The sequence below is a fragment of the Loxodonta africana genome, chromosome 4 (genome assembly GCF_030014295.1).
Source record: "Loxodonta africana isolate mLoxAfr1 chromosome 4, mLoxAfr1.hap2, whole genome shotgun sequence".
Lineage (NCBI taxonomy): Eukaryota > Metazoa > Chordata > Mammalia > Proboscidea > Elephantidae > Loxodonta > Loxodonta africana.
In genome coordinates this window covers 155,086,025-155,107,738 of record NC_087345.1, presented here as the reverse complement: position 1 = coordinate 155,107,738, position 21,714 = coordinate 155,086,025, and the positions used below count along the sequence as shown (strand labels likewise).

At 38.9% G+C, this 21,714-nt stretch overlaps 1 protein-coding gene across 8 annotated transcripts in view; it reads left to right on the top strand.

Annotated features, from left to right (window-relative positions):
• The window catches only part of DCLRE1C (DNA cross-link repair 1C), a 54,688-nt gene that overhangs the window by 18,057 nt on the left and 14,917 nt on the right, over positions 1–21,714 (top strand). For all 8 annotated transcript variants that reach the window (XM_010590712.3, XM_010590711.3, XM_064284876.1 and 5 more), the window contains 3 exons: positions 1,651–1,752; positions 13,647–13,783; positions 21,224–21,278. In XM_010590712.3, the coding sequence (XP_010589014.2) occupies positions 1,651–1,752; positions 13,647–13,783; positions 21,224–21,278 (294 nt within the window). The remainder of the gene's footprint in view (positions 1–1,650; positions 1,753–13,646; positions 13,784–21,223; positions 21,279–21,714) is intronic.

Genomic DNA, 21,714 nt, shown 5'->3' with positions numbered 1-21,714 from the left:
CTGCAGCTTTTTCAGATGCCTTTATTTTTGTGAGAATGAAAGTTTCTTTACTTCCCTTCTATAAAAATCCAAAACCAAACCCATTGCCTTCGAGTCGATTCTGATTCATAGCATCCCTATAGAACAGAGTAGAACTGCCCCATAGGGTTTCCTACGCTGTCATCTTTGCAGAAGCAGACTGCCACATCTTTCTCCCATGGAGCAGCTGGTGAGTTCGAACCACTGACCTACAGTGAGCAGCCGCGCACTTTATCTGCTGCACCACGAGCGCTCCTCGTCTCTTCTATATGTCTTAGAATTTACCCCTTTTTCTGTTTTTTAGAGAGTCCGAAAAAGCAAATTATTTGTTTTCATTGCTCATTAGTCAACAAGTAGTGAGCAGACTAGGCCCCAAGAGGAGTAAGCAACGATGCTGGTATTCTTGTTAAACCTGTCTTGGTATTAATTACCATAGCGGTTTGACCTTGTCATTTCTTTTGTTATTCAGATTTTGAAATGAGAATGCATCTTTTTTGCTGTTTCATAATTCTAACTCAGTCTAGGTATTTGTCATTTGCTTTTTTTTTTTTAAACTGTTCAGAGACAAGCTTTAAGTACAACTTACACATTAATTTTAACACTTAAAATGTGTTAACCTCAAAATCCTAAACTTGTCTAAGGCTTCAATCCGTGTTTCTCTGTATCTGCCCATCCCTTGAATCCAGTAAAGTGGTATGTGATAAGGGAGGACCTGGGTCTCCTGCTTCCTAGTTCAGCTTTCTTCCCCCTGTACCAACTGCCCTTATGTGGCATGTTGTGTACAGGTCTTTAAGAATAGGTGATTTTTGTTAATTTTTCTGCTTTGTTTATATATATATATATATATATATATATATATATATATATACAAGGAGACCCTGGCGGTGTAGTGCTTAAGTGCGATGGCTGCTAACCAAGAGGTCGGCAGTTCGAATCCGCCAGGCACTCCTTGGAAACTCTATCAGGCAGTTCAACTCTGTCCTATAGAGTCACTATGAGTCGGAATCTACTCGACAGCAGTGGGTTTTTTGGGATATATATATATCCCAAAAAATATATGCAATATTTAGAATAAAACTTGACTTATGGTATGTGCACCCATTGAAAAAAAACCCTTATTGTTGACTCAAGTATGATGCATAGTTTTGCTACAGAACAGAGTAGAACTACCCCATAGGATTTCCTATACTGTAATTTTTACAGAAGCAGACTGCTATATCTTTCTCCCATGGAGCAACTTGTAGGTTCGAACCACCAACCTCTCGGCAGCGAAGCGCTTAGCCACTGTGCCACTAGGGCTCCTGGTAGGTGTACTGGAAATATTAATTGAATGGTTCTTGAAGCAATGAAGGACAGTAATAGCATGATCAAATAGAAATCGTGAACCAAGTCTCTTAATTTTTTATTACCACTAATAAAACCTGACTGGTTGGAATATGGTCTTTGGCCCTTTACTGCATTGACATCCTGACAAAATACGAATGTGTGTTGAAATAGCCAAAGCTAGGTTTCACATACAAATAGTGAGTTAGTTCATTAACTGGATGGTTTGTCCCTGAATAATTACCTTTGGACAATTAACTTATAGGACATTAATTTCAGATAATTTGCCTATCGATTTTATTTCTTTAGGTTCATGTAGATAAACTGGACATGTTTAGAAACATGCCTGACATTCTCCATCATCTCACGACAGATCGAGGTACTCAGATCCATGCCTGTCGCCATCCAAAGGTAAGTATGTAAATTAGTTTTCTCATATTATTTGTGTGATCAGAAAAAAAACAGAATTTTAAATCTAGAAAGAACCTCAGAAATCACATTTTCTGGGCTCTTCAGTTTACCAGTGCGGAACTCAGGCTGAGATCCAAAGTTTTTTGCCTAGGATCTTGCAGTGATATGTTACAGTGTTCTTTTGCCATAAACTTTGTAAACAGACCTAGATCCTTACAGCTTTTTAATGAAATATATTCATAGTCATTTGACAATACATATTTATTCGTAATGAAGTAAGAAATACAGTGTTATAATTATATTACAAGCAACTGGTATTTATTTTTCATACTCATGACATGTGTGCATGTTTATAAACTTTATCTTTCCTCTACTCATTTGGGATAAGTACCTAGATATAACTTTGCTTCATACCTTGAAATCGGTCCATGTACTTATGGCCCAGGGGGTCCTGGTGGCACAGTAGTTAAAGCACTTGACCGCTAACTGCAAGGACGGTTCAAACAAACCCACTAGCGGAGAAAAGTCCTGGCGATCTGCTCTGATGAAGACCATACCCTAGGAGAGAAACCTGTGGGGCAGGTCTGCCCTGTCACATGGGGTTGCTGTGAGTCAAAATGGACTCTACCGCACATAAGATGTTGAAGGCCAATTTTCAAATGAATGTTTCTTATGTCTTTGCAACTTACTTGCAATTTGTTTTCTAATGCCACCATAGAACTTTGTTTTGCTCTTAAATGCCAGATATAAGGCTTCCAGTTTGAATGTGCCTTGTAAATTTTTTTCATGTTAAAAATGAGTGATCTTCAAATGCTGTGGTATGAGTGTTCATAATTCTATTTTAAAATATCTTAGGATTCCAATGCTGAGTAAGTTTTTAGAAAACACTGCATTTATACATTTAGATCACTGTTGTATTAGTTATAGTGGTTCAGTGAGCCAAAAGCTTAAAGTAAAATTGCTCAGGTGCACTAAAGTAAAGCATAATTTTAAACAAACAAATCTTACCCATGGTATTGAATGTTCTACTTCAGAACTCTGTAAGAAAGGTATAGGGTAAAAGATTGCTTTGATGGTTGATAAGATGCATATTAGGACTCCCACTCATGAATGATTTCATCATTGTGTGTTTGTGTGTGTGCATGTATATACCCAGTGGCTGTTGGACTTGTTGTATTTGGCCCTGTGCCTGTAAGTATTTTATTTTTTGGCATTCTCAGCCCATGCTGCTTTATTGCTAAAAAAAAAAGAAAAGAAAAATTATATACAGGTGCAGAGTTTCTAACTCATATTAACTGTTCCCTTTTACATCAAAGAATAAAATGTCTTCTCTAAAATTCCTAAAGATGCATAGATTAAAAAGCAAGCTGCTTTTTGTAATATTTCAATGAAATACTTTTCATATTATACATGTATCAGCGGTACAGTGGAGAAGAAGCAGAACAGCAAGTAAACACAGTGATCAATTCCTGCACTTGAAACACAGTAAATAAAAGTAAACTATATGTGACTGTCACTCTAATATGAGTCTTTTTAATTATAGGAGCTGGATGGTGTTAAGGTACCACCCAGGCTATTGCTGTTGCTTCTTTAAGGACTGATTATAACATACTGCTGGAATCCCTTTCTTAACCCTGGAAGAAAAATATTTCAGTTGATGGCATGGCATACCATCATCAACCAGGGAAGAAAAATCTTTTGAAAATTATCAGTAGCCTTACTTATCTAACGTGACTTTAAAGAAGGTTTAGGAGTATGATTCCTGGCGAAATCTTCTGTGCTGTTTGGCTTTCCAGTGTTAAGGATTTCTTTTCATCTGCCTGAGTGGAATAGTAGGAACAGAGAGTTTAGAGAAACGCTGTCCTTAGTCTTTATGGGTTTCATTGGCTAGTAGACATTTTATCAATCCATGGCAAGGAGAGTTACATACGGATTATGACATCTCACCTTCTGTACGTAAGTGGAGACCAAACTTTGCCTTGATAAGTCCAATTCAATTCTCAACCACTGGAAAGTTACCATCCCCCTTAAACATTCCCAAAGATATGTGGAGCAAAGCCTCATAGCTAGGAAAATAAAGTAAAAATTTGGGGGAAAAAAGCTTTTTCAGTTATAGAACACGAGACCTGAAAGGGGCCTAATGATAACCACTGAGGCTGATCTGGAATTTGCTTCTCTTTAGGGATCTTGTAGATATAATGGATTTCACTTCTACATTATTAGTCATGATCGCTTGTCCTTATCAGGGTTATTTCACAGTCAAGAATTTTTCTTCTCAAGAAAATTTTTGAACTACCACAATGAATCAGAGACTTTTTTTCTCCACCACATAAGAAAATAAATGGCAAGGTTTTTTTTTGTTTGTTTTTTAAAAATAAATAAAACTCCCTGTTTACCTGGAAGCAGAAGTTTTAGGCAAAAACAAATTGTGCAGTCTCACCAAATCATCAAGAATCAATCTCTGCCTATAATAACAAAATTTAAGGCCCAATCTCTAGCTATAAAAAATAATAAATTTTTCGCAAAAGAAACTAAACCATAGATGTACCAATACTTTCCGGACTGTTTCCATAAAATGGAAGTCTCCTCTGCTGCCAAGGGTCCTTTATTGCATCTAGGATAGTTGCCTAGTTACCCAGAAATCCTGAAACATCTCAAGCATGTGCTTACTGACACTAATCACTTTGTAGACATTAGTTCTAAGAGGCCCAAATTTAGGCCATTTTTTTTTTTTTAAACTTGATCAGGAAAACTCCACACCTAGTTACTTTATGTACTATATACTGGTATTCCTTCCTTTTCTGCCTTGTCAGAGACTGTGCATCTTTTTGATTATTATAGCTATAGCAACTTATTTATTTATTCAACATGCTTAGTTTGTGCCTTTTGTTTTTAAACATGCTTGGGGACCCTTGGAACCTGGCAAGAGGTTGGAGGGAGGGCAGAGTTGTGCTCCATCCCTGGCAGTATGGATGTCTTGTGGTTGACCCTGTTTATCTTCTGCCTCCCATTTTCAGTGGAAGTAAGATAATCTTTAATTAGAAAACTGATAACACCAACAATAAATTGAAGCTATTGGTTTAAATTTCTATTGCTTCACTAATAAATGCATGTATAAAATTACTCATAACCACCTAACACTGGACATTTTCAGCCATGCATTAGTAGAATATTAGTACTGTAAAGTCAGAATTATGGGCCTGCCACTATTGCATGCACTTTCAAGCAGACCCAGCTTTAATAAATATGCAGAGCAAACCCCTTGATTCAGAGTAATTACGAGAAATAACCAGGATGAATGCAGTTTGGACAGAAAAGGGGTTAATAAAGTGATCACTAAGAAATGCAGGCAGGCTGTCCACATCTATCATAATGCCTCTTCGGAATAAAAGTTACATGTGAAAAGGCTAAATTTGGCACCACTGTTCAGGTGTAAAAGCCTTAGATGCAAATCCTCGTCCTTTTGGGTAGATAATGATGCAAAGGCTCTGAGAAAAGAAGAGAACTGTAAGACAATAGTCTGGGGACCAGTAAGCTGGCCATTTATTGACAGCTATATCAGTGGGTTTTTATATCATAGAAGAACATAGGTGGTAGAGGGATGGTGAAAACTCTCTTATGCAGGAAGTTTTCTTTTCTGAGTCACATTAATGAGTAGTTCCCTGGCGAAAAGGAGTTTATTAACAGCAGAGCTAAACCCAAACATCAGTGCCCTGAAATTTAGCATAGCCTCTAGCTTTTGGACACCATTGGCCGAGGGATCCTTCCACATGTGGTATAACTAACAGCCAAGAGATGTTCTGAATAAACTAGAAGCTGTTTGCTCACACCAGCAGCACCCTTAGAATGTAAACTCCTCAAGGCTGAGGGCCTCTTCATATTTTACATATCACAGGTATACAAAGAGTAAACATGAGACTACAATAACTTTGAAAAGTAATTAACCACATACTTTGAAATTACAGAAGCTTTCAGTACGTTTTAGCCTTTAAAACTATTAACATAGCCGGCTTTTCATCCTGCTTATGGTTTGGGAGGAAACCCTGGTGGCGTAGTGGTTAAGTGCTATGGCTGCTAACCGAGAGGTCAGCAGTTTGAATCCGCCAGGTGCTCCTTGAAACTCTATGGGGCAGTTCTGCTCTGTCCTGTAAGGTCGCTATGAGTCAGAACGAACTCGACAGCAACGGGTTTGGTTTTTTTGTTTGGTTGGTTAGGGAGGTTTGGATTTAAAATTGTAAAACAAAAAGACTGAAGGGAATAGCTGACGACTGTTGGGATTTTTTGGAGTTATTTTGTTAAACCTTGACTACCATAGGTGTGCTGAGGCCTGTGACTGCTTATTCTTGTAAAAAGGAGAAACTCAGCAAACTAGTTTCTTCCTTCATCTGAGGAGTCACAGCACACACACAGTGGAATTAGGGTGACTTAATCCTTTTACCTCCCGTCCATCTTGGCCATTTAGCACCTTGGAGATGGTTAAATCTCTGAAAAGAGTGGGTCTACATCCCCTTGTTTTCCCGGGGAGCAGGAGGACTCCAAGATAGGTATTGTAGATCTAAGAAAATAGTGCCTCTTGAATATTCTTTCATGGCAACACTAAAGAATAGGAAGGCTATATTAAATTGCTTCTAGCTCCTCTTTAAACATGCTGTGCCATCACTTGGCATTAGACACATTGGAATAACCAAGGCAATATTCAGACATCTTCATGATTCTGGGGACACCACTACACATTACAGCGGTGTCAACAATTCAGTTACTGAGAACAATTAAAGATTACTTTTAGTAGTTATCTTAATAGTTTTAAAGGCTAAAATGTACTGAAAGTTTCTGTATATGCTCTTTACCTAGAACATATCTTTTCCCTTTTGGACATAGAGCCCCACATACTCAAGTGATAACACTTAATCTACTGTACAGCCTTGCTAATGCTATTTACTATACATGCAAAACTGTTACTGCTACAAAAAGGCTACCTCTCAAAATTATTCATTTTATGGCTTTTTTTTTTGAACAGGAAATATCCTTGCCTATATACTGTACTATTTTGCATTATGTTTTCAGAGGTATTTAAACATTTTTTAAACTGCCTTTTAGAAATGGATTCTCTCAGGCACTAAACTGTTTGAGCCCAGAGGTCTAACCCTGATCCCTGGAGATGTGCCGATGAAGGGTGTACTAGTTCAAGCTTGCTTGATACACATTTAAATTGTTTTGTATTTTCTATCGTACTAACTGTAGTATCTGTGTCAGTAAATCCTAGAATTTCCTGATACTGAGATTTGAAAATCACCTCAGAAAAATGCAGTGTCCGAGTTCTCAAGGCAGATTTTAGAGATAATTCCTTTTCCACAGAAAGCTATATTATACTTGCAAAATAAAACAACTGCCTTATTTCCACAAGGAAAGTAGAAAAAAGTAAAAGCTGTCTGAGGCTTACTGTAACCCAGGAAGAGAGTTCACTTATTACATGGAAACCTGGGTACGTTCCATCTAACTGCATTTCCAATTCTCAAGGTCTGGAATCCCGCCAGTGTACACTTCAGCAGATTTGGAGATAGGAAAAGCCTGTGACAGATGCGTAAGCTAGGACACTCTGAACTACTAACAAAGTATTTTTCTCTTAACACATAGCATGCTACAGACGGGAAATGTAAATAGTCTACAGATTAGAAAAACATGCACTGAAGCAATTAATACTGCATCTTAGTAAGACATGCAAAATGTGAAATAATGTCTTGATGTAAAAGGAGTGGGAAAATAATGAACCTAAAAGACATACAATGTGGAGATAATGCAAGAACAGTCTCACCTCAAACTACGAGCAAAGCAATATGATGAAATTGGTCTACATTTTGATTTGAGGTTTTGTAAGTGTAAGAACAGCTTGGGGGCAGTGTCTGACCTGTTCCAACCCCACAAAGGGGAAGGAGAGCCAAGATCAATAGCCAAAGGGTAGATTCCCATGAGGTGGAAGCCAGACATGCCTCCTCTCTCTGCTATCTCTAAATTAATTCTGACACCAGCCATCCCTCCACAGCACTCTGTACTGAGTTCAGTAATTCATTGCAATGGCCACACAGAACTCACAGACCATACTTAAAATTATGGGGTTTATTAGGGAAATAACGTTTACAATTCAGGCTCAGGAGCACTCAGGATACAGTTCTTCCATCAGGACAGCCTCTTGCCAACTGTGCTCCCAGGCACCTTTCTCCCTGGCCCTCAGTCTCTGGCCAAAGGCATTCAGCTTTCCTTCTTTGTGAGTGGGGAAGCCCACCTCGCTGTCTCCTGCTGCTGGTTCTCTCTTTGTTTAATGGTAGGCTCCTCCCCTGCTCTGGAATTGGCCCTCTTTTAAGGCAAAACTGACTAATCCCCTTGGTGGGCCACAATTATCTTATTTGCACAGCCCCACCCAATCACCTGGGTGGGAGTCACAAGACCATGGCTAGAAAGGCCACACACAAAAGTAATTAATCGCACCACAGTAAGGCAAAAGGCAGTCGGTTTCTACCTACCTCGTGGAAAGTTTAAATATCCTCAAACACAAAATTTCAGATTATGACCCCCACATTTCTATTCATAAATGAGTCTTTTTGGCCTTAATCTCCAAATTCAGATATTTATGAAAAAAGAAAAGGCCTAGATTTTCCACTCTTTTTACACTATTAGTTATTATCAATAATTCATCCTAAAGTTTGTAATTACTCTTAGGCCCATGTACTAACTCCTAACATAGCACTGCAATTTGTTACCAAGCACTAATGCTTACAAAACGATACACATGTCAAAATGGAAAACATTGGTGATTTCTGTTGCTCTTAAACAACTTACAACATCTTGTCCACAACTATTATAATATACACACACATTTATATATTTCTATTTCACATATCCTGTTTTTGTTTAACTTTTCAGCTAACAAGATGAGTGAAAGAAAAGGAAGTAGGCACAGCTGTAGATCAAGGCATAATCCTGCCCAAAACTATAGCTTTTGCCATCAGGGAACCCAAAAACTCAAAACCCGTTGCCATCAAGTTGATTCTGACTCATAGCAACCCTATAGGACAGAGTAGAACTGCCCTGTAGGGCTTCCAAAGAGCAGCTGGTGGATTCAAACTGCTGACCTGGTTAGCAGCTGAGCACTTAACTACTGTGCCACCAGGGCTACTTGCCATCAGGAAGGGGCTAAAATAAGCCAGGATAAAAAATGTAGATGTGTAAAGTAAACACTGGGCGAGTACACCTGGAGTTTACTCATTTTGTGAAGTGCCATTTGGTGACAACCATGGAAGATGAAAGAAGAGTTTAAAAGAGAGCATTAATGGTGGTTCTCTTAGTTATGAACTGAAAAAATGTAAAGTACCTAGAGAAGCAGGGTCTAATACCTGCTCAAACAAGTGGGCTGGTTTCGCTGATATAGGTACGCTATCCCCTGCCAAATGATCTTCCCCAAAAAGCTGTCAGGACATGAGGAAGATGAGTAACAAGCAATTAATTGGGAGACACAAATTCTCCACAGTATATTCTCAACATACTAGCGGGACCCATGTATGTAGGTTCCCTTTTGTTCTTAATAATTTCAGATTACCAAAGGAAAACATCAGGAAGTGGCTGGGAGGTCACTTGGAGGAAAATTTAAGTTACCTTTATCCAAAGTTATTTGTATTATGCCACCCAGTAATTGCTCTCAATTAAAGCGAAGTATATTTTATCTACACAATGTAATTACTGGAAGCCCTGGTGGCGTAATGGTTAAGTGCTATGGCTGCTAACCAAAAGGTCAGAAGTTTTGCTTTACCAGGTGCTCCTTGGAAACCCTGTGGGGCAGTTCTACTCTTTCCTATAGGGTCGCTATGCGTCAGAATTGACTTGACATCAGTGGGTTTGGTTTTGGTTTTTTACGCAATTTTACTAAAAAGCTGCCTTTTTTTTTTTTAGTTTTCATTGTGCTTTAAGTGAAAGTTTACAAATCGTCAGTCTGGCATACAAAAATTTATATATAGCTTGCTATATACTCCTAATTGTTCTCTCCTTAATGAGACGGCACACCCCTTCCCTCCACTCTCTATTTTTGTGTCCATTCGGCCAGCTTCTGACCCCCTCTACCCTCTCGTCTCCCCTTCAGACAGGAGATGCCAACATAGTCTCACGTGTCTACTTGATCCAAGAAGCTCATTCTTAACCAGTATCATTGTCTGTCCCATAGTCTAGTCCAATCCCTGCCTGAAGAGTAGGCTTAAAAAGCTTTCTTTTTTAATCATTTAATCATTAGAGCACTCAATATTTCCCATGTTAGACTATTTCTGTCAATATCAAATTTTGGTAAATCACAGCATGCTTCACAGCGTGTGTGGCTCTGGGCAAACGTTCCCTGTAACATAGATGATCTTCTTAATTTCATCTAAGAAGTTTTAAATTCTTCCTCTCATCTCAAAGGATCATAAATGAATTTCTCTTCTCCTTATGTAAGAACCTAACATTTCATACAATGTTCCCGTTGGTTTGGAAGTGAGGATGGCTTTATTCTATAGTCTGTTCATGTGGCATAATTTTTAAGTGAAGGAAAAGAAGATTTGTATTTCTTGTTGAAATTCTCTCTCTTCTTTGAAGTCTTTTTTTCAGGTCCTGAGTTTTTTTTTAATCTACACTGACACAACCGCGAATTTGGGAACATTTCTTCTGAGGCCCATTCTCTAATGAGAAGCTTCAGTTTCGACTGGGCAGTTACTTGAATCCAGGCTTTTTCAGCCTAACTTTACACCTGTCACCTAGAAAAATAAATCAAACACCCACGTGCTCATCTTGAATGGAAGGGAAAGTTACTTATCGTTTTTTTTTTTAAAAAAGGAGCGTTTTTTTTTTTTTAAAGAATGTAAAACGTCATGAAGTCAGATGGAGCTGCATAAGGCACCTTTGCTTCTTTTTCTTAGGAGAAAGGAATTATGTGAAAACTTTTCTCATTTCCTCCCACACTTTTATGTCCACAGTTGAAGGCAGATCATACTATAGGGTCCATAACATCTTCTGAACTGAAAAACCACTCATACTAGTCTTCTTCCAGCCATGGCAGCACGGGAAACCAAGTCTCAAGTGCTATTATAAGACTCCACAGAGGTGACATAATTTCCAACACAGCAGCCTCACTTCCTGGGGAGGTAAAAAGGGTTCCATCACGGGATGCAGGGCTGTTTTCTTGTCATTTACCACTCTTTCACTAAACCCAAGTATGTATCAGATGCCTGGCTTCTTCACAATGTGGTCCTTCCTTAGATAAATGAAAAAACATTTTAGTATACCAGTGTCCAAGGACTTCTGAGGAGAAAAGTGAATGCAGCTGTCTTCTCTTGGAGAGAAATAGTTCTTCTCACTCAACAAATGTAGATTTACACATGCAAAAATGTGTATTTGTACAGAGACTGTGATGGTTTATTCACATACGAAAATCCCAAGATATCTTTATCCTGCTTTATCACCTCAATTGCAAAATTGGACCATTGTTTGTTTGGGAAATATATGTCATGAGATGAGCCAGGATTTAGATACATAAATATATGTAATTTTTTTACTGTCTCTTTCATTTCAAATGGGAAAGTATATTTGGAATTTACTGCTGCAGTCTGAACTGTACTTTTCCTGATACTGGCTGAAACCAGAAGACATTAAAAACAAAACAAACAAACAAAAAAGCCTGAAGTCATCCATGCTTTCTATTAGTCTTCTTGTTTAGAACAAAAGGTGAAGAATTCACAAATGCCACCATCAAAGCATGTATTTCAAATTAAACATCAGACTTCAGTTTTCAGAATAATTTCTTTACAATTAAGCAAATAGCAGCAGAAGACCCACGTCAGTTGATTCTTTCTTCAGAGAAGTTGTCAGGATGACTACATCCTAAAGGCTTCTCTGTGTTAAATTTGAAAGGTGGAACAAAAAGGAAAGTGGCCTTTTCCGTTCCAAACCCTGGAGGTGAACTGTAGAGAAGAGACACCCACATTTCAAGAATAGGGAAAGTGGATAAAAGAAGGAGGGCCACCTGCTCCAGGAGATAACACAGAAATGCTTGCCAAGTCCTGAGTTCAGAATTTTGTTTTCTTTCTGAGATGAAAATATAAAAGCACCTAAAGGTCAAAGAAAATGTTCTTGTGATAAGGAAACTCCGTGATCCATCAGCTGCATTCAGCCCAGCCCCCCACCCCACCGCAAGGCCGGCTCCCCAGGGTATCCCTCTGCCTTCCTCACTCCTCTGCCTCTAAGTGTTTTAACTGGCAAGTTTCTTTTCTCTCTGAATGCTTTCAGGGCCCACCAAAAAAAAAAAAAAAAAAAAAAAACCCATTGCTGTCCAGTCAATTCTGACTCATAGTGACCCTATAGGACAGAGTAGAACTGCCCCATAGGGTTTCCAAGGAGCACCTGGTAGGTTTGAACTGCCGACCTTTTGGTTAGCAGCCACAGCTCTTAACCATTATGCCACCAGGGTTTCCCTGAGGATTCACAGACTGGTCTAACTTATAACTGCTCCTGCTGTCATCTCATACTCATATCAGGTCGCTATGAGTTGGAATCAACTCAACAGCATGCAACAACACAACAGCAGTCCTTCCCCACATTTGGCTCCTCTCTTGAAATGCTCCTTCTGGGTGGCTTAAGCGGTTTCTTAACGCATATGGCCTTTAAAACTACTGATGAGTGGAGACCACTCAGGGCCTTGTAGCGATCTCATCCGAGCTGCATGAGAGAGCACCAGAGGGATCCCGATGAAATTTGGTTTGGGTAGAATGCTGTATTTACAAAGTTTAAATTTAAGAAATTATTTTTCAAAACTGTAATACATCCCCGCCTTGGACTAAGGCTAGACGGCATTTAAACAAAGTTAAATCAGACAATTGACCTCAAAGCAAGGTTTCTCTCAGAAGACCTAGACACATTGCTTTCGTACCTCACAATCACATTTGTTTTTCTTGTTCTTTCTCCAAACCACATAGTGGATGGCTTAATGCTGATTGTGTGCAGTGGAATTCTATTTTTGGAAGTCATTCCACAGGGTAATTTGTTTCCCTGAAACTATTCCTCTGCCTAAAAAAAAAGATTAAAAAGAATATATATATATATATATATATATATATATATATATATATATATAGGAAAATAGTTCTAGATTTTCAACAAATCTTGTAGGCAGGGTATTTTGAAAAGGAGGCCCATTATTTCTCAATCTTTTAAAAATTTTTTGTTCCTTTTTTTCCTCCAACTTTAATTTGAAAAATGTGACATCAACAGTAAAATAATAAGACTAGCAGCATCTTCATCTGGCTCTACCAGTTTGTTACCATTTGCCATATTTGCATTTTCTTTTTCCCTCTCTCTGTAATCACCCTCTGCCCCATCCTGAACCATTTGGGAGTAAGCTGCAGACTTCATGACACTTCATCCTAAATCCTGTCACATGGATCTCTTAAAGACATTCTCCTAAGTAGCCATAATACATTTACCACACTCAGGAAATTTAACATTGATACAATACTATTAGATATTATACGATCCAAATTGACATTTCCCTGGTTGTCCCAATAATGTTTTTTATATTTTGTGGGGTTGGGGGAGCAGGGGCCACCAGTATTAAATTAAGGATCATTTGTCCATTCAGTCATGTCTCTTTAATCTCTTTTAATGTAAATCAAATCTCTAAGCCTTTTGTCTTTCTGTCATGACATTGATATTTTTGAAAAGTCCAGGCTAGTTGTTCTGTAGCATGTTTCTCAACTTGGAATTATCTGATTATTTCCTCATATCTACATTTGTATGTGGGACCCTGCCTACAAGATTTGTTGAACAACTAGAACTATTTTCCTATTTATATATTTTTTATTTGTTTATTTTTTAATCTTTTTTAGGCAGAAGAATATTTTCAGGGGAACAAATTACCTTGTGGAATGACTTCCAGAAATAGAATTCCACTGCACACAATCAGCATTAAGCCATCCACTATGTGGTTTGGAGAAAGAACAAGAAAAACAAATGTGATTGTGAGGTAAGAAAGCAATGTGTCTAGGTGTTCTGAGAGAAACCTTGCTTTGAGGTCAATTGTCTGATTTAACTTTGTTTAAATGCCGTCTAGCCTTAGTCCAAGGCGGGGAAGTATTATAGTTTTGAAAAATAATTTCTTAAATTTAAACTGTGTAAATATAGACAATATGTTTTGGTTTTGGTATTAGTTGTTGTTGTTAGGTGCTATCGATTTGGTTCCAACTCATAGCGACCCTATGCACAACAGAACGAAACACTGCCCAGTCCTGAGCCATCCTTACAATCGTTGTTATGCTTGAGCTCATTGTTGCAGCCACTGTGTCAATCCACCTCATTGAGGGTCTTCCTCTTTTCCACTGACCCTGTGCTCTGCCAAGCATGATGCCCTTCTCCAGGGACTGATCCCTCCTGACAACATGTCCAAAGTATGTAAGACGCGGTCTCGCCATCCTTGCCTCTAGGGAGCATCCTGGCTGTACTTCTTCTATTTGTTCATTCTTTTGGCAGTCTATGGTATATTCAATATTCTTCACCAACACCACAATTCAAAGGTGTCAATTCTTCTTCAGTCTTCCTTATTCATTGGTTTTAATAGAAGTATATAATTTAAAAATATGTATTTTATTGTGTTTTTGGTGAAGGTTTACACAGCAGTTTAGATTCCCGCTCAAAAATTTCTACACAAATTGTTCAGTGACATTGGTTACATTCTTAACTAAAAAAAAAAACCAAACCCACTGCCATCAAGTCAATTCTGACTCAGCGACCCTATAGGACAGAGTAGAACTGCCCCATGGAGTTTCCAAGGAGCACCTGGCAGATTTGAACTCCCAGCCCTTTAGTTAGCAGCCGTAGCACTTAACCACTGCGCCACCAGGGTTTCCACATTCTTCACAGTACATGAATATTCTTGTTTCCATTCTGGTTGTTCCATTTTCGTTAATCTAGTTTCCCTGTCCCCTTATAGTCTCATCTTTGGGTCTTTTTTTTTTTAATATATATATATTTTATTGCATTTTAGGTGAAAGTTTACATAGCAAATTAGGTTCAGCAAGTCATGCACAAATTGTTGTGTGCCATTAGTCACAATCCCCATAAAGCGTTAGCACTCTCCTCACTTCCGCCCCACCTGCCCCGTGTCCATCCAGTGTCCTTGCCCCTCCTTGCCTTCTTATCTTTGCTTTTGTGTAAATGTTGACCATTTGGTTGATTGTTTAACTGTTTAACCGTATAGTTGATTGTCTAAAGGAGCACATTCCTCAGGGTTGTTATTGTTTGTTTTATAGGCCAGTCTGTTATTTGGCTGAAAGGAGACCTCTGGGAGTGGCTTCAGTTCCAGGTTAAAAGGGTATCTTAGGGCAATAGTCCTAGAGGTCTCTATCAGTCCAGTCAATCTGGCCTTTTTTATGAATCTGGGTTTTGTTTTACATTTTTCTCCCATCCTATCTGGGAACTTATAACCCCATTCAGAACTGTTGGTAGTAGTAGCCAGGCACCATCCAATTCTTCTGGTCTCAGGCCAGAAGAGGCTGTGGTTCACATTGGCCATTAGTCCTATGGACGAATTTCTTCCTTGAGTCTTTGATTTCCTTCACTCTCCTTTGCTCCAGATGATAATAGACCAATAGTGTATCTTAGATGGTTGCTCACAAGCTTTTAACACCCCAGATGCTCCTCACCAAACTAGGATGTAGAACGTCATCTTTAGGAACTAAGTTATGCCATTTGACCTAATTGTCACATGAAACTCTGGTCCTGAGCCTTAAACCCAGTCAGTTAGTCCCACGAGGTGTTTGAGTATGTCTAAGAAGTATCCATAACTATGTCCCCGTGTGCTTTATTGTATATATGAGTATATATGCAGCTCATACAAACACATATAGACATATGCCTACAAATATGCCTGTATATGCACAAGCATGTACTCCCGTATGACTTCCCTCACTTGTATCGCATACATAGCTACTCATGTAAACACTCATACAGGTTTTGCTGGTTATTACTATTATTGCAAAATTGTATATGTTATAGCATTTACCATAGTTGTCCTTTATTCTCTTCAATGACCGTGGTCAAGTTGTGCTTACTTCCACCATACTGTGTATTGCCTTTCCTGTCACCAGAATTAACACTTGTCTGCTATCCTAGGGAAAGTTGTGGAAGTCTGCTTCTGTAAAGATTTACATCCTTGGAAACCATGCGGGGCAGTTCTACTCTGACCTACAGGGTTGCTTTGAGTCAGAATTGACTCGACAGCAGTGGGTTTTTCGTTTTGGTTTACTGTCTAGTAAGTGATTCACCCTCCCTTCCTCTCTCTTCCCTGGTAACCATCAAAGAACCTTGCTTTCTGTGTGTGTACCTATTCTTAACTTTTTGTAAAAGTGGTGTCATGCAATATTTGTCCTTTTGTGTTTGACTTATTTCACTCAGCATAATGTCCTTTAGATTCATCCATGTTATGTTTCACAGACTCATCGTTATTCTGTCGTTGTGTAGTATTCCATTGTACCTATGTACCACAATTTGTTTATTCATTCATCCGTTGATGGGCACTTAGGTTGTTTCCATCTTTTTGCTATTGTGAATAATGCTGCAATGAACATAGGTGTGCAAATGTCTATTCATGTCACTAGTCTTATATCTCTAGGATATGTACTTAGGAGTGAGAATACTGGATCATAAGGTATTTCTATTTCTAGCTTTTGAGGAAGTGCCATACCATTTTCCATAGTGGTTGTACCATTTACAATCCCACAGCAGTGTATAAGAGTCCCAGTATCCCCACAACCTTGCCAACATTTGTTTTCTGTTTTTTTGATCAGTGCCGTTTTTGCAGGGGCGAGATAGTATCTCATTGTAGTTTTGATTTGCATCTGTCTAATGGCTTTTTTTTTTTAATGGCTGATTGTCATGAGCGTTTCTTCAAGTGTTTGTTAGCCGCCCGAATGTCCTCTTTGGTGAAGTTTCTGTTAATGTCCTTTGTACATTTTTTGATTGGATTGTTTGTCTTTTCATTGTTGAGGTGTTGAAATTTTCTATTTTAAAGATTGGGCCCTTGTCAGACATGTTGCCAAATTTTTTTTCCTAGTCTGTAGGTTCTCTTTTTACTCTTTTGGTAAGGGCTTTTGATGAGCATAAGTATTTAATTTTTAGGAGGTCCCAGTTACCTAGTTTATCTTCTATTGTTCATATGTTTGATAGTGTATTTATGCCAGAAAGTAGAACCCTAGCTTTGTCCTTATGTTATCTTGCAGGAACTTTATAGTTTTAGTTTTAACATTTAGGTCTTTGATCCATTTTGAGTTAGTTTTTGTGTATGGTATGAGGTATGGATCGTGTTTTATTTATCTGCAAATGATACCCAGTTTTGCCAGAGAAGTACATAATTTATAAATAAAGGTAAAAATATATATAAGGAGTATGTAAAAAAAATTTTTTATGGGTAGGACAGATTGAAGTTTTATCCCAAAGTCCTCCTTTCTGCCAAAAATCAGGCCTATAAAACAAACAACACACGTGAGGAACACACTTCTCAGTTCAATCAAGTATACAATACCAAATGGGCAACACCTGCCCAAAAGCAAAGACAAGAAGGCAGAAAGGGACAGGAAAACTGGACAAATGGACACAGGGAACCCCGGGTGGAAAGGGAAAGGGGGAGAGTGCTGACACAATGCAGGGATTACAACCAGTGTCAAAAAACAATTCATGTATAAATTTTCTTTCACCTAAAGAACAAAAAAAAAAAAATTGAAGTCCATGACTGCTAACCAAAAGGTCTGGAGTTCAAATCCACCAGCTGCCCCTTGGAAACTCTATGAGGCCATTGTATTCTGTCCTATAGGGTCGATATGAGTTGGAACCAGCCAGAAGTCACCTAACAACAACAGCAACAATTTAAAAAGAGGTTTGAATGCAGTAATCTATTAAAGGAAACAAGATAAGTAAATTGTTTCTAGGGAATGTGGCAAGTGCTGTAATCTTACGCAGGAAAGTTCCTGATTGTTCTGGTCCAGAAAACTTTACAGAGTAGAAATGGAATTTGCCAACTGACAAGGAAGTGAAGTACCGGGGATATTCCAGTATTGGGGATATTTTGAAGAGCCCTGGTTGCGCAAAGGTGCCCTGGTGGTACAGTGATTAAAGCTCTCGGCTGCTAACCAAAACATCGGTGGTTCGAACCTCCAGCTGCCCTTTAGGAGAAAGATGTGGCAGCCTGCTTCCATAAAGACTGCAGCCTTAGAAAGCCTTTGAGGCAGTTCTGCTCTGTCCTTTAGGGTTGCTATGAGTTGGAATCGACGCGACAGCAGTGGGTTTGGTCATGCAGTGGTTAAAGCACTCAGCTGCTAACCGAAAGGTCGATGGTTCAAACCCACTAGTTGCTCCTTGAGAAGAAGATGTGGCAATCTGCTTCCATAAAGATTATAGCCTTGGAAACTCTATGGGGCCATTCTACTCTGTCTTATCTGTCCTGTAAGGTCACTGTGAATCAGAATCGACTTGACGGCAACAGGTTTGGTTTCTTTTGGGGGATGGAGGTTATGGGGGGAGAGATTTTTGAATCTTTAATGATCTTATACCAAATAGAACTTCCTGACTTTTAGGATGGAAGACCAGAGTGACTGTGCATGCTTTTTTCTGAGAGGCAGATTTGAGAGTTGATCCAACAAATGAACTTGATTCTAACACAGACGAGGGTTTGTGGTATACCAGTATGCCCAGAGCCCAGAGCTGACAGCATCCTGAGAAGTAGATGGGATCATGAAATGTTGGGGCTGGGTGGACCCAGATGGTGAAGTCAGGGTGCATGCTGAGCACAGGGCATCCGTAAGAGCTCAGCACAATCAATTCCAAGCACTTTGTTTTCTTGACAATACAGTATAGAGGAAAAGTTCATAGGAGGTAATTTTTTTTTTTTTTCATTTTAATAAGCAATTTTTAAGATGTTAAATAAGCCTGGCCACTGTGGGGGAGGGATTTCGGATTGGAAGAGGTAAAGTGCCTCAGAAGCTTTCACATGACTTGGTATTGGAGAAGGTGTAGGTAAAAAATATACATGTTTATCACGAGCCAACTTTCTTTTACTGGATCTTCATAAGTATTCCATGAAACACTGGATTCCACCAAACACTGGGAACCATGAGTCAGGACCTTAATGCCTTTTGGTATTGGCTTAGTTTGACAGTGATTATCAATGCCTGATAGCTCTGTGGAGATAGGACTTGGTGTCCTTTGAAGGTTTATATTGAGAAACACTCAGGAGCTCTCTTCTGGGTAAGATTATAGCACTTACTACATTCTCTAGAAACAGTTTACTCATCTTGTTCCCCTTATAGGTGAGTGCACTCAAACTTTTTTTTTAGCAATCATATCTGTGTCCGTGATGTAACTGAGCAATGCTTCTTATGTTTCGGGAGGAGCTAATGTCTGGGAAGCAGAGATATAATTTAAAAGGACAAGCTGGCCTCTTCCAAACAAGGTTTATTTTAACTAGGTTGGCTCCTATTAGAACAGGAGTCAGGATCTCTTACTTCTCTAATAATTAGTTCATAGTCTTGGACAAATAATGTGACTTTTCTACCCTTCAGTTTTAAGTAGGACTAATGATCTTTAACATTTCTTCCACTGCATCCTAAAGGAACTGGTCATTTAGGTGAGGAAGAAATATATAAAGATGAAAAAAGTTAAGTACGAAGAAGTATTTTTAAAAGCTTAGACAGCAGTAGGCTGTGAATAGAAGAGAGAGTGCTCAGTCATAAATTCGTAATTGAAAAATAAATTATGAAATCATAATTGTTACAAGAGCTTAGAGGAGCCCACAGTTGGACTCTAACACTAAACCGCAACTACTTATACTTCCAACACACACCCCATTATTCTTTGTGCTCTGTTAACATCTCATCTTTTTTGATCAATTTAGATATCACTTCTTCCAGAATAGCCTTCGCTGACTCCCAGAGGAAGGCGTAGATAGAGAACCGAAGAACGCAGAGGCCCCCACTGAGAGAATAGCTGTGTTCAGATGAGGAAGAAGTTAATATGTTAGTCTTAGCAATGCTGCCTTCTTGGAAATCTAATCGTCAGCTTTGGCCTTCACTTTTTAAGCAAGATAAAAAAAGAAAAGCCAACTCAAACCCATTGCGATTGAGTTGATTCCAACTCTTAATGACTTTATAGGACAGGGTAGAACTGCCCCCTAGGGTTTTCAAGACTGTAATCTTTATGGAGCAAATTGCCACATCTTTCTCCCGAGGAACAGCTGATGGGTTTGAAATGCCAACCTTTCAGTTAGCAGCCAAGCACTTAACTTTGCCACCAAGGCTCAGGGAGGGAAAATCACAGCGAGTAGAAGTAATATTTTAGATGAAAGCATGGTGAAGATAATATAATTGCTTAATGCAAATGTTCTCTTTATTTTTATTTATACAAGGAAATCAATCAGATTGATTTTCAGCTCCATAGAGGAGAGACTAAACCAACAATAACAACAGTAATAATCAGCAAAACAAAAACCTCTGCATGGTGTTTAAGTTTTAGGAAAAATGTTCAGAAATCTCTGTCAGTGGCAAGGGTCAGAGAAACTGCATCTTAATTATTATGAGCTTGTATTTTCTTATAGTTTTGGGGGAAAAAATGCCCCTAAAGAAAGAAATTTAATTTGTGTCACTGATTTTATGGCAAATGATACTATTTTGAATAATCTTTCATTTGCACAGTAGCCATTGTTTTATATTCTTTGTAACTACTGAGCATGGTTCATAAACCTTGACTATTGATACCAGGGAAAAACCAACAAGTTCCGTTAGTACTAAGCAGGTTACCTTTCTCCTTGTGTGTGTCACGATTTAGGGAATAGTTTTTTTAGCGGACATTGGTGATTCAGTGGTAGAATTCTTGCCTTCCACAAGGGAGACCCAGGTTTGCTTCCAGCCAGTGCCCCTCATGCACAGCCGCCACCCTTCCTCAGTGGAGGCTAGCCACGCATAGGTGGACTAGGAAGAAAGGCCTGGTGATCTACAAAAAGTGGAGCGAAGCTAAAATGTATTTCTTTTGAGTCTTTTCTCGTAGCCTGACAAATCCGTGCAGCAAAGCATTGTACTGCGAAATACTGATGTACTTTTTTTTTTTAAAAAAGGGGAAACACATATTTCTGAATTTTATATTTTCTGGAATAAGGGGCTTATCTGTTTTTTATTCTCAACAGAGTTAGATATCTGGGAAGAGCTCACACTAGTCCCAGGGAGAAATCCTTGATTGTGAGATGGTTTCAGACTGAAATGGCCCAAATGGGAAGCCTCAGAATGAAGAACTTAGTCTAATTGGGAGTGAGTGGGTGGTGCACATGGCGAATGTGCTCAGCTGCTAACTCCTTCCAGAAATGTAACTGAGTCTAACTTAGTTTTGATACCTGACCTGTGTGTGTTGTGTTTTCATTTCCCTTTAGGACCGGAGAGAGTTCCTACAGAGCCTGTTTTTCTTTCCATTCTTCCTACAGTGAGGTAAGAGGACCCCATACACTCACACCCTTCCCGCTGACTGCTCTGCAGCTTTCAGGGTTGAGAACCACAGTGATCTGACTTCTGGACCCATCTCTCTGCTGCTCAAGATCTAGTGCAGCTTTTCCTTTAGAAATGCAGGGAAAAAAATCTCAGCGGGTGGGATACGCTTACCAACTATAAAGGAAATTGCTATTATCTCGTTTTCACCCTAAATAGAGAATATGTGTGATTAAGGTTTTCTTCCCATCTTGCTTCCTAAATATATCTGAACGTTCCCTTTTCAGTTGTTCTGTTCACCTACCATAAAAGAATCATAAATCCTATTTGAAGGAGTGCTATAGAAAAAAGTCTCCCCGTAGCTAACCTTAAGGTACCATCCAGATTCCTGGCCTCTTCCGAAATTTGATTGTACTGAAAAACCATTTAAAAAATAGTA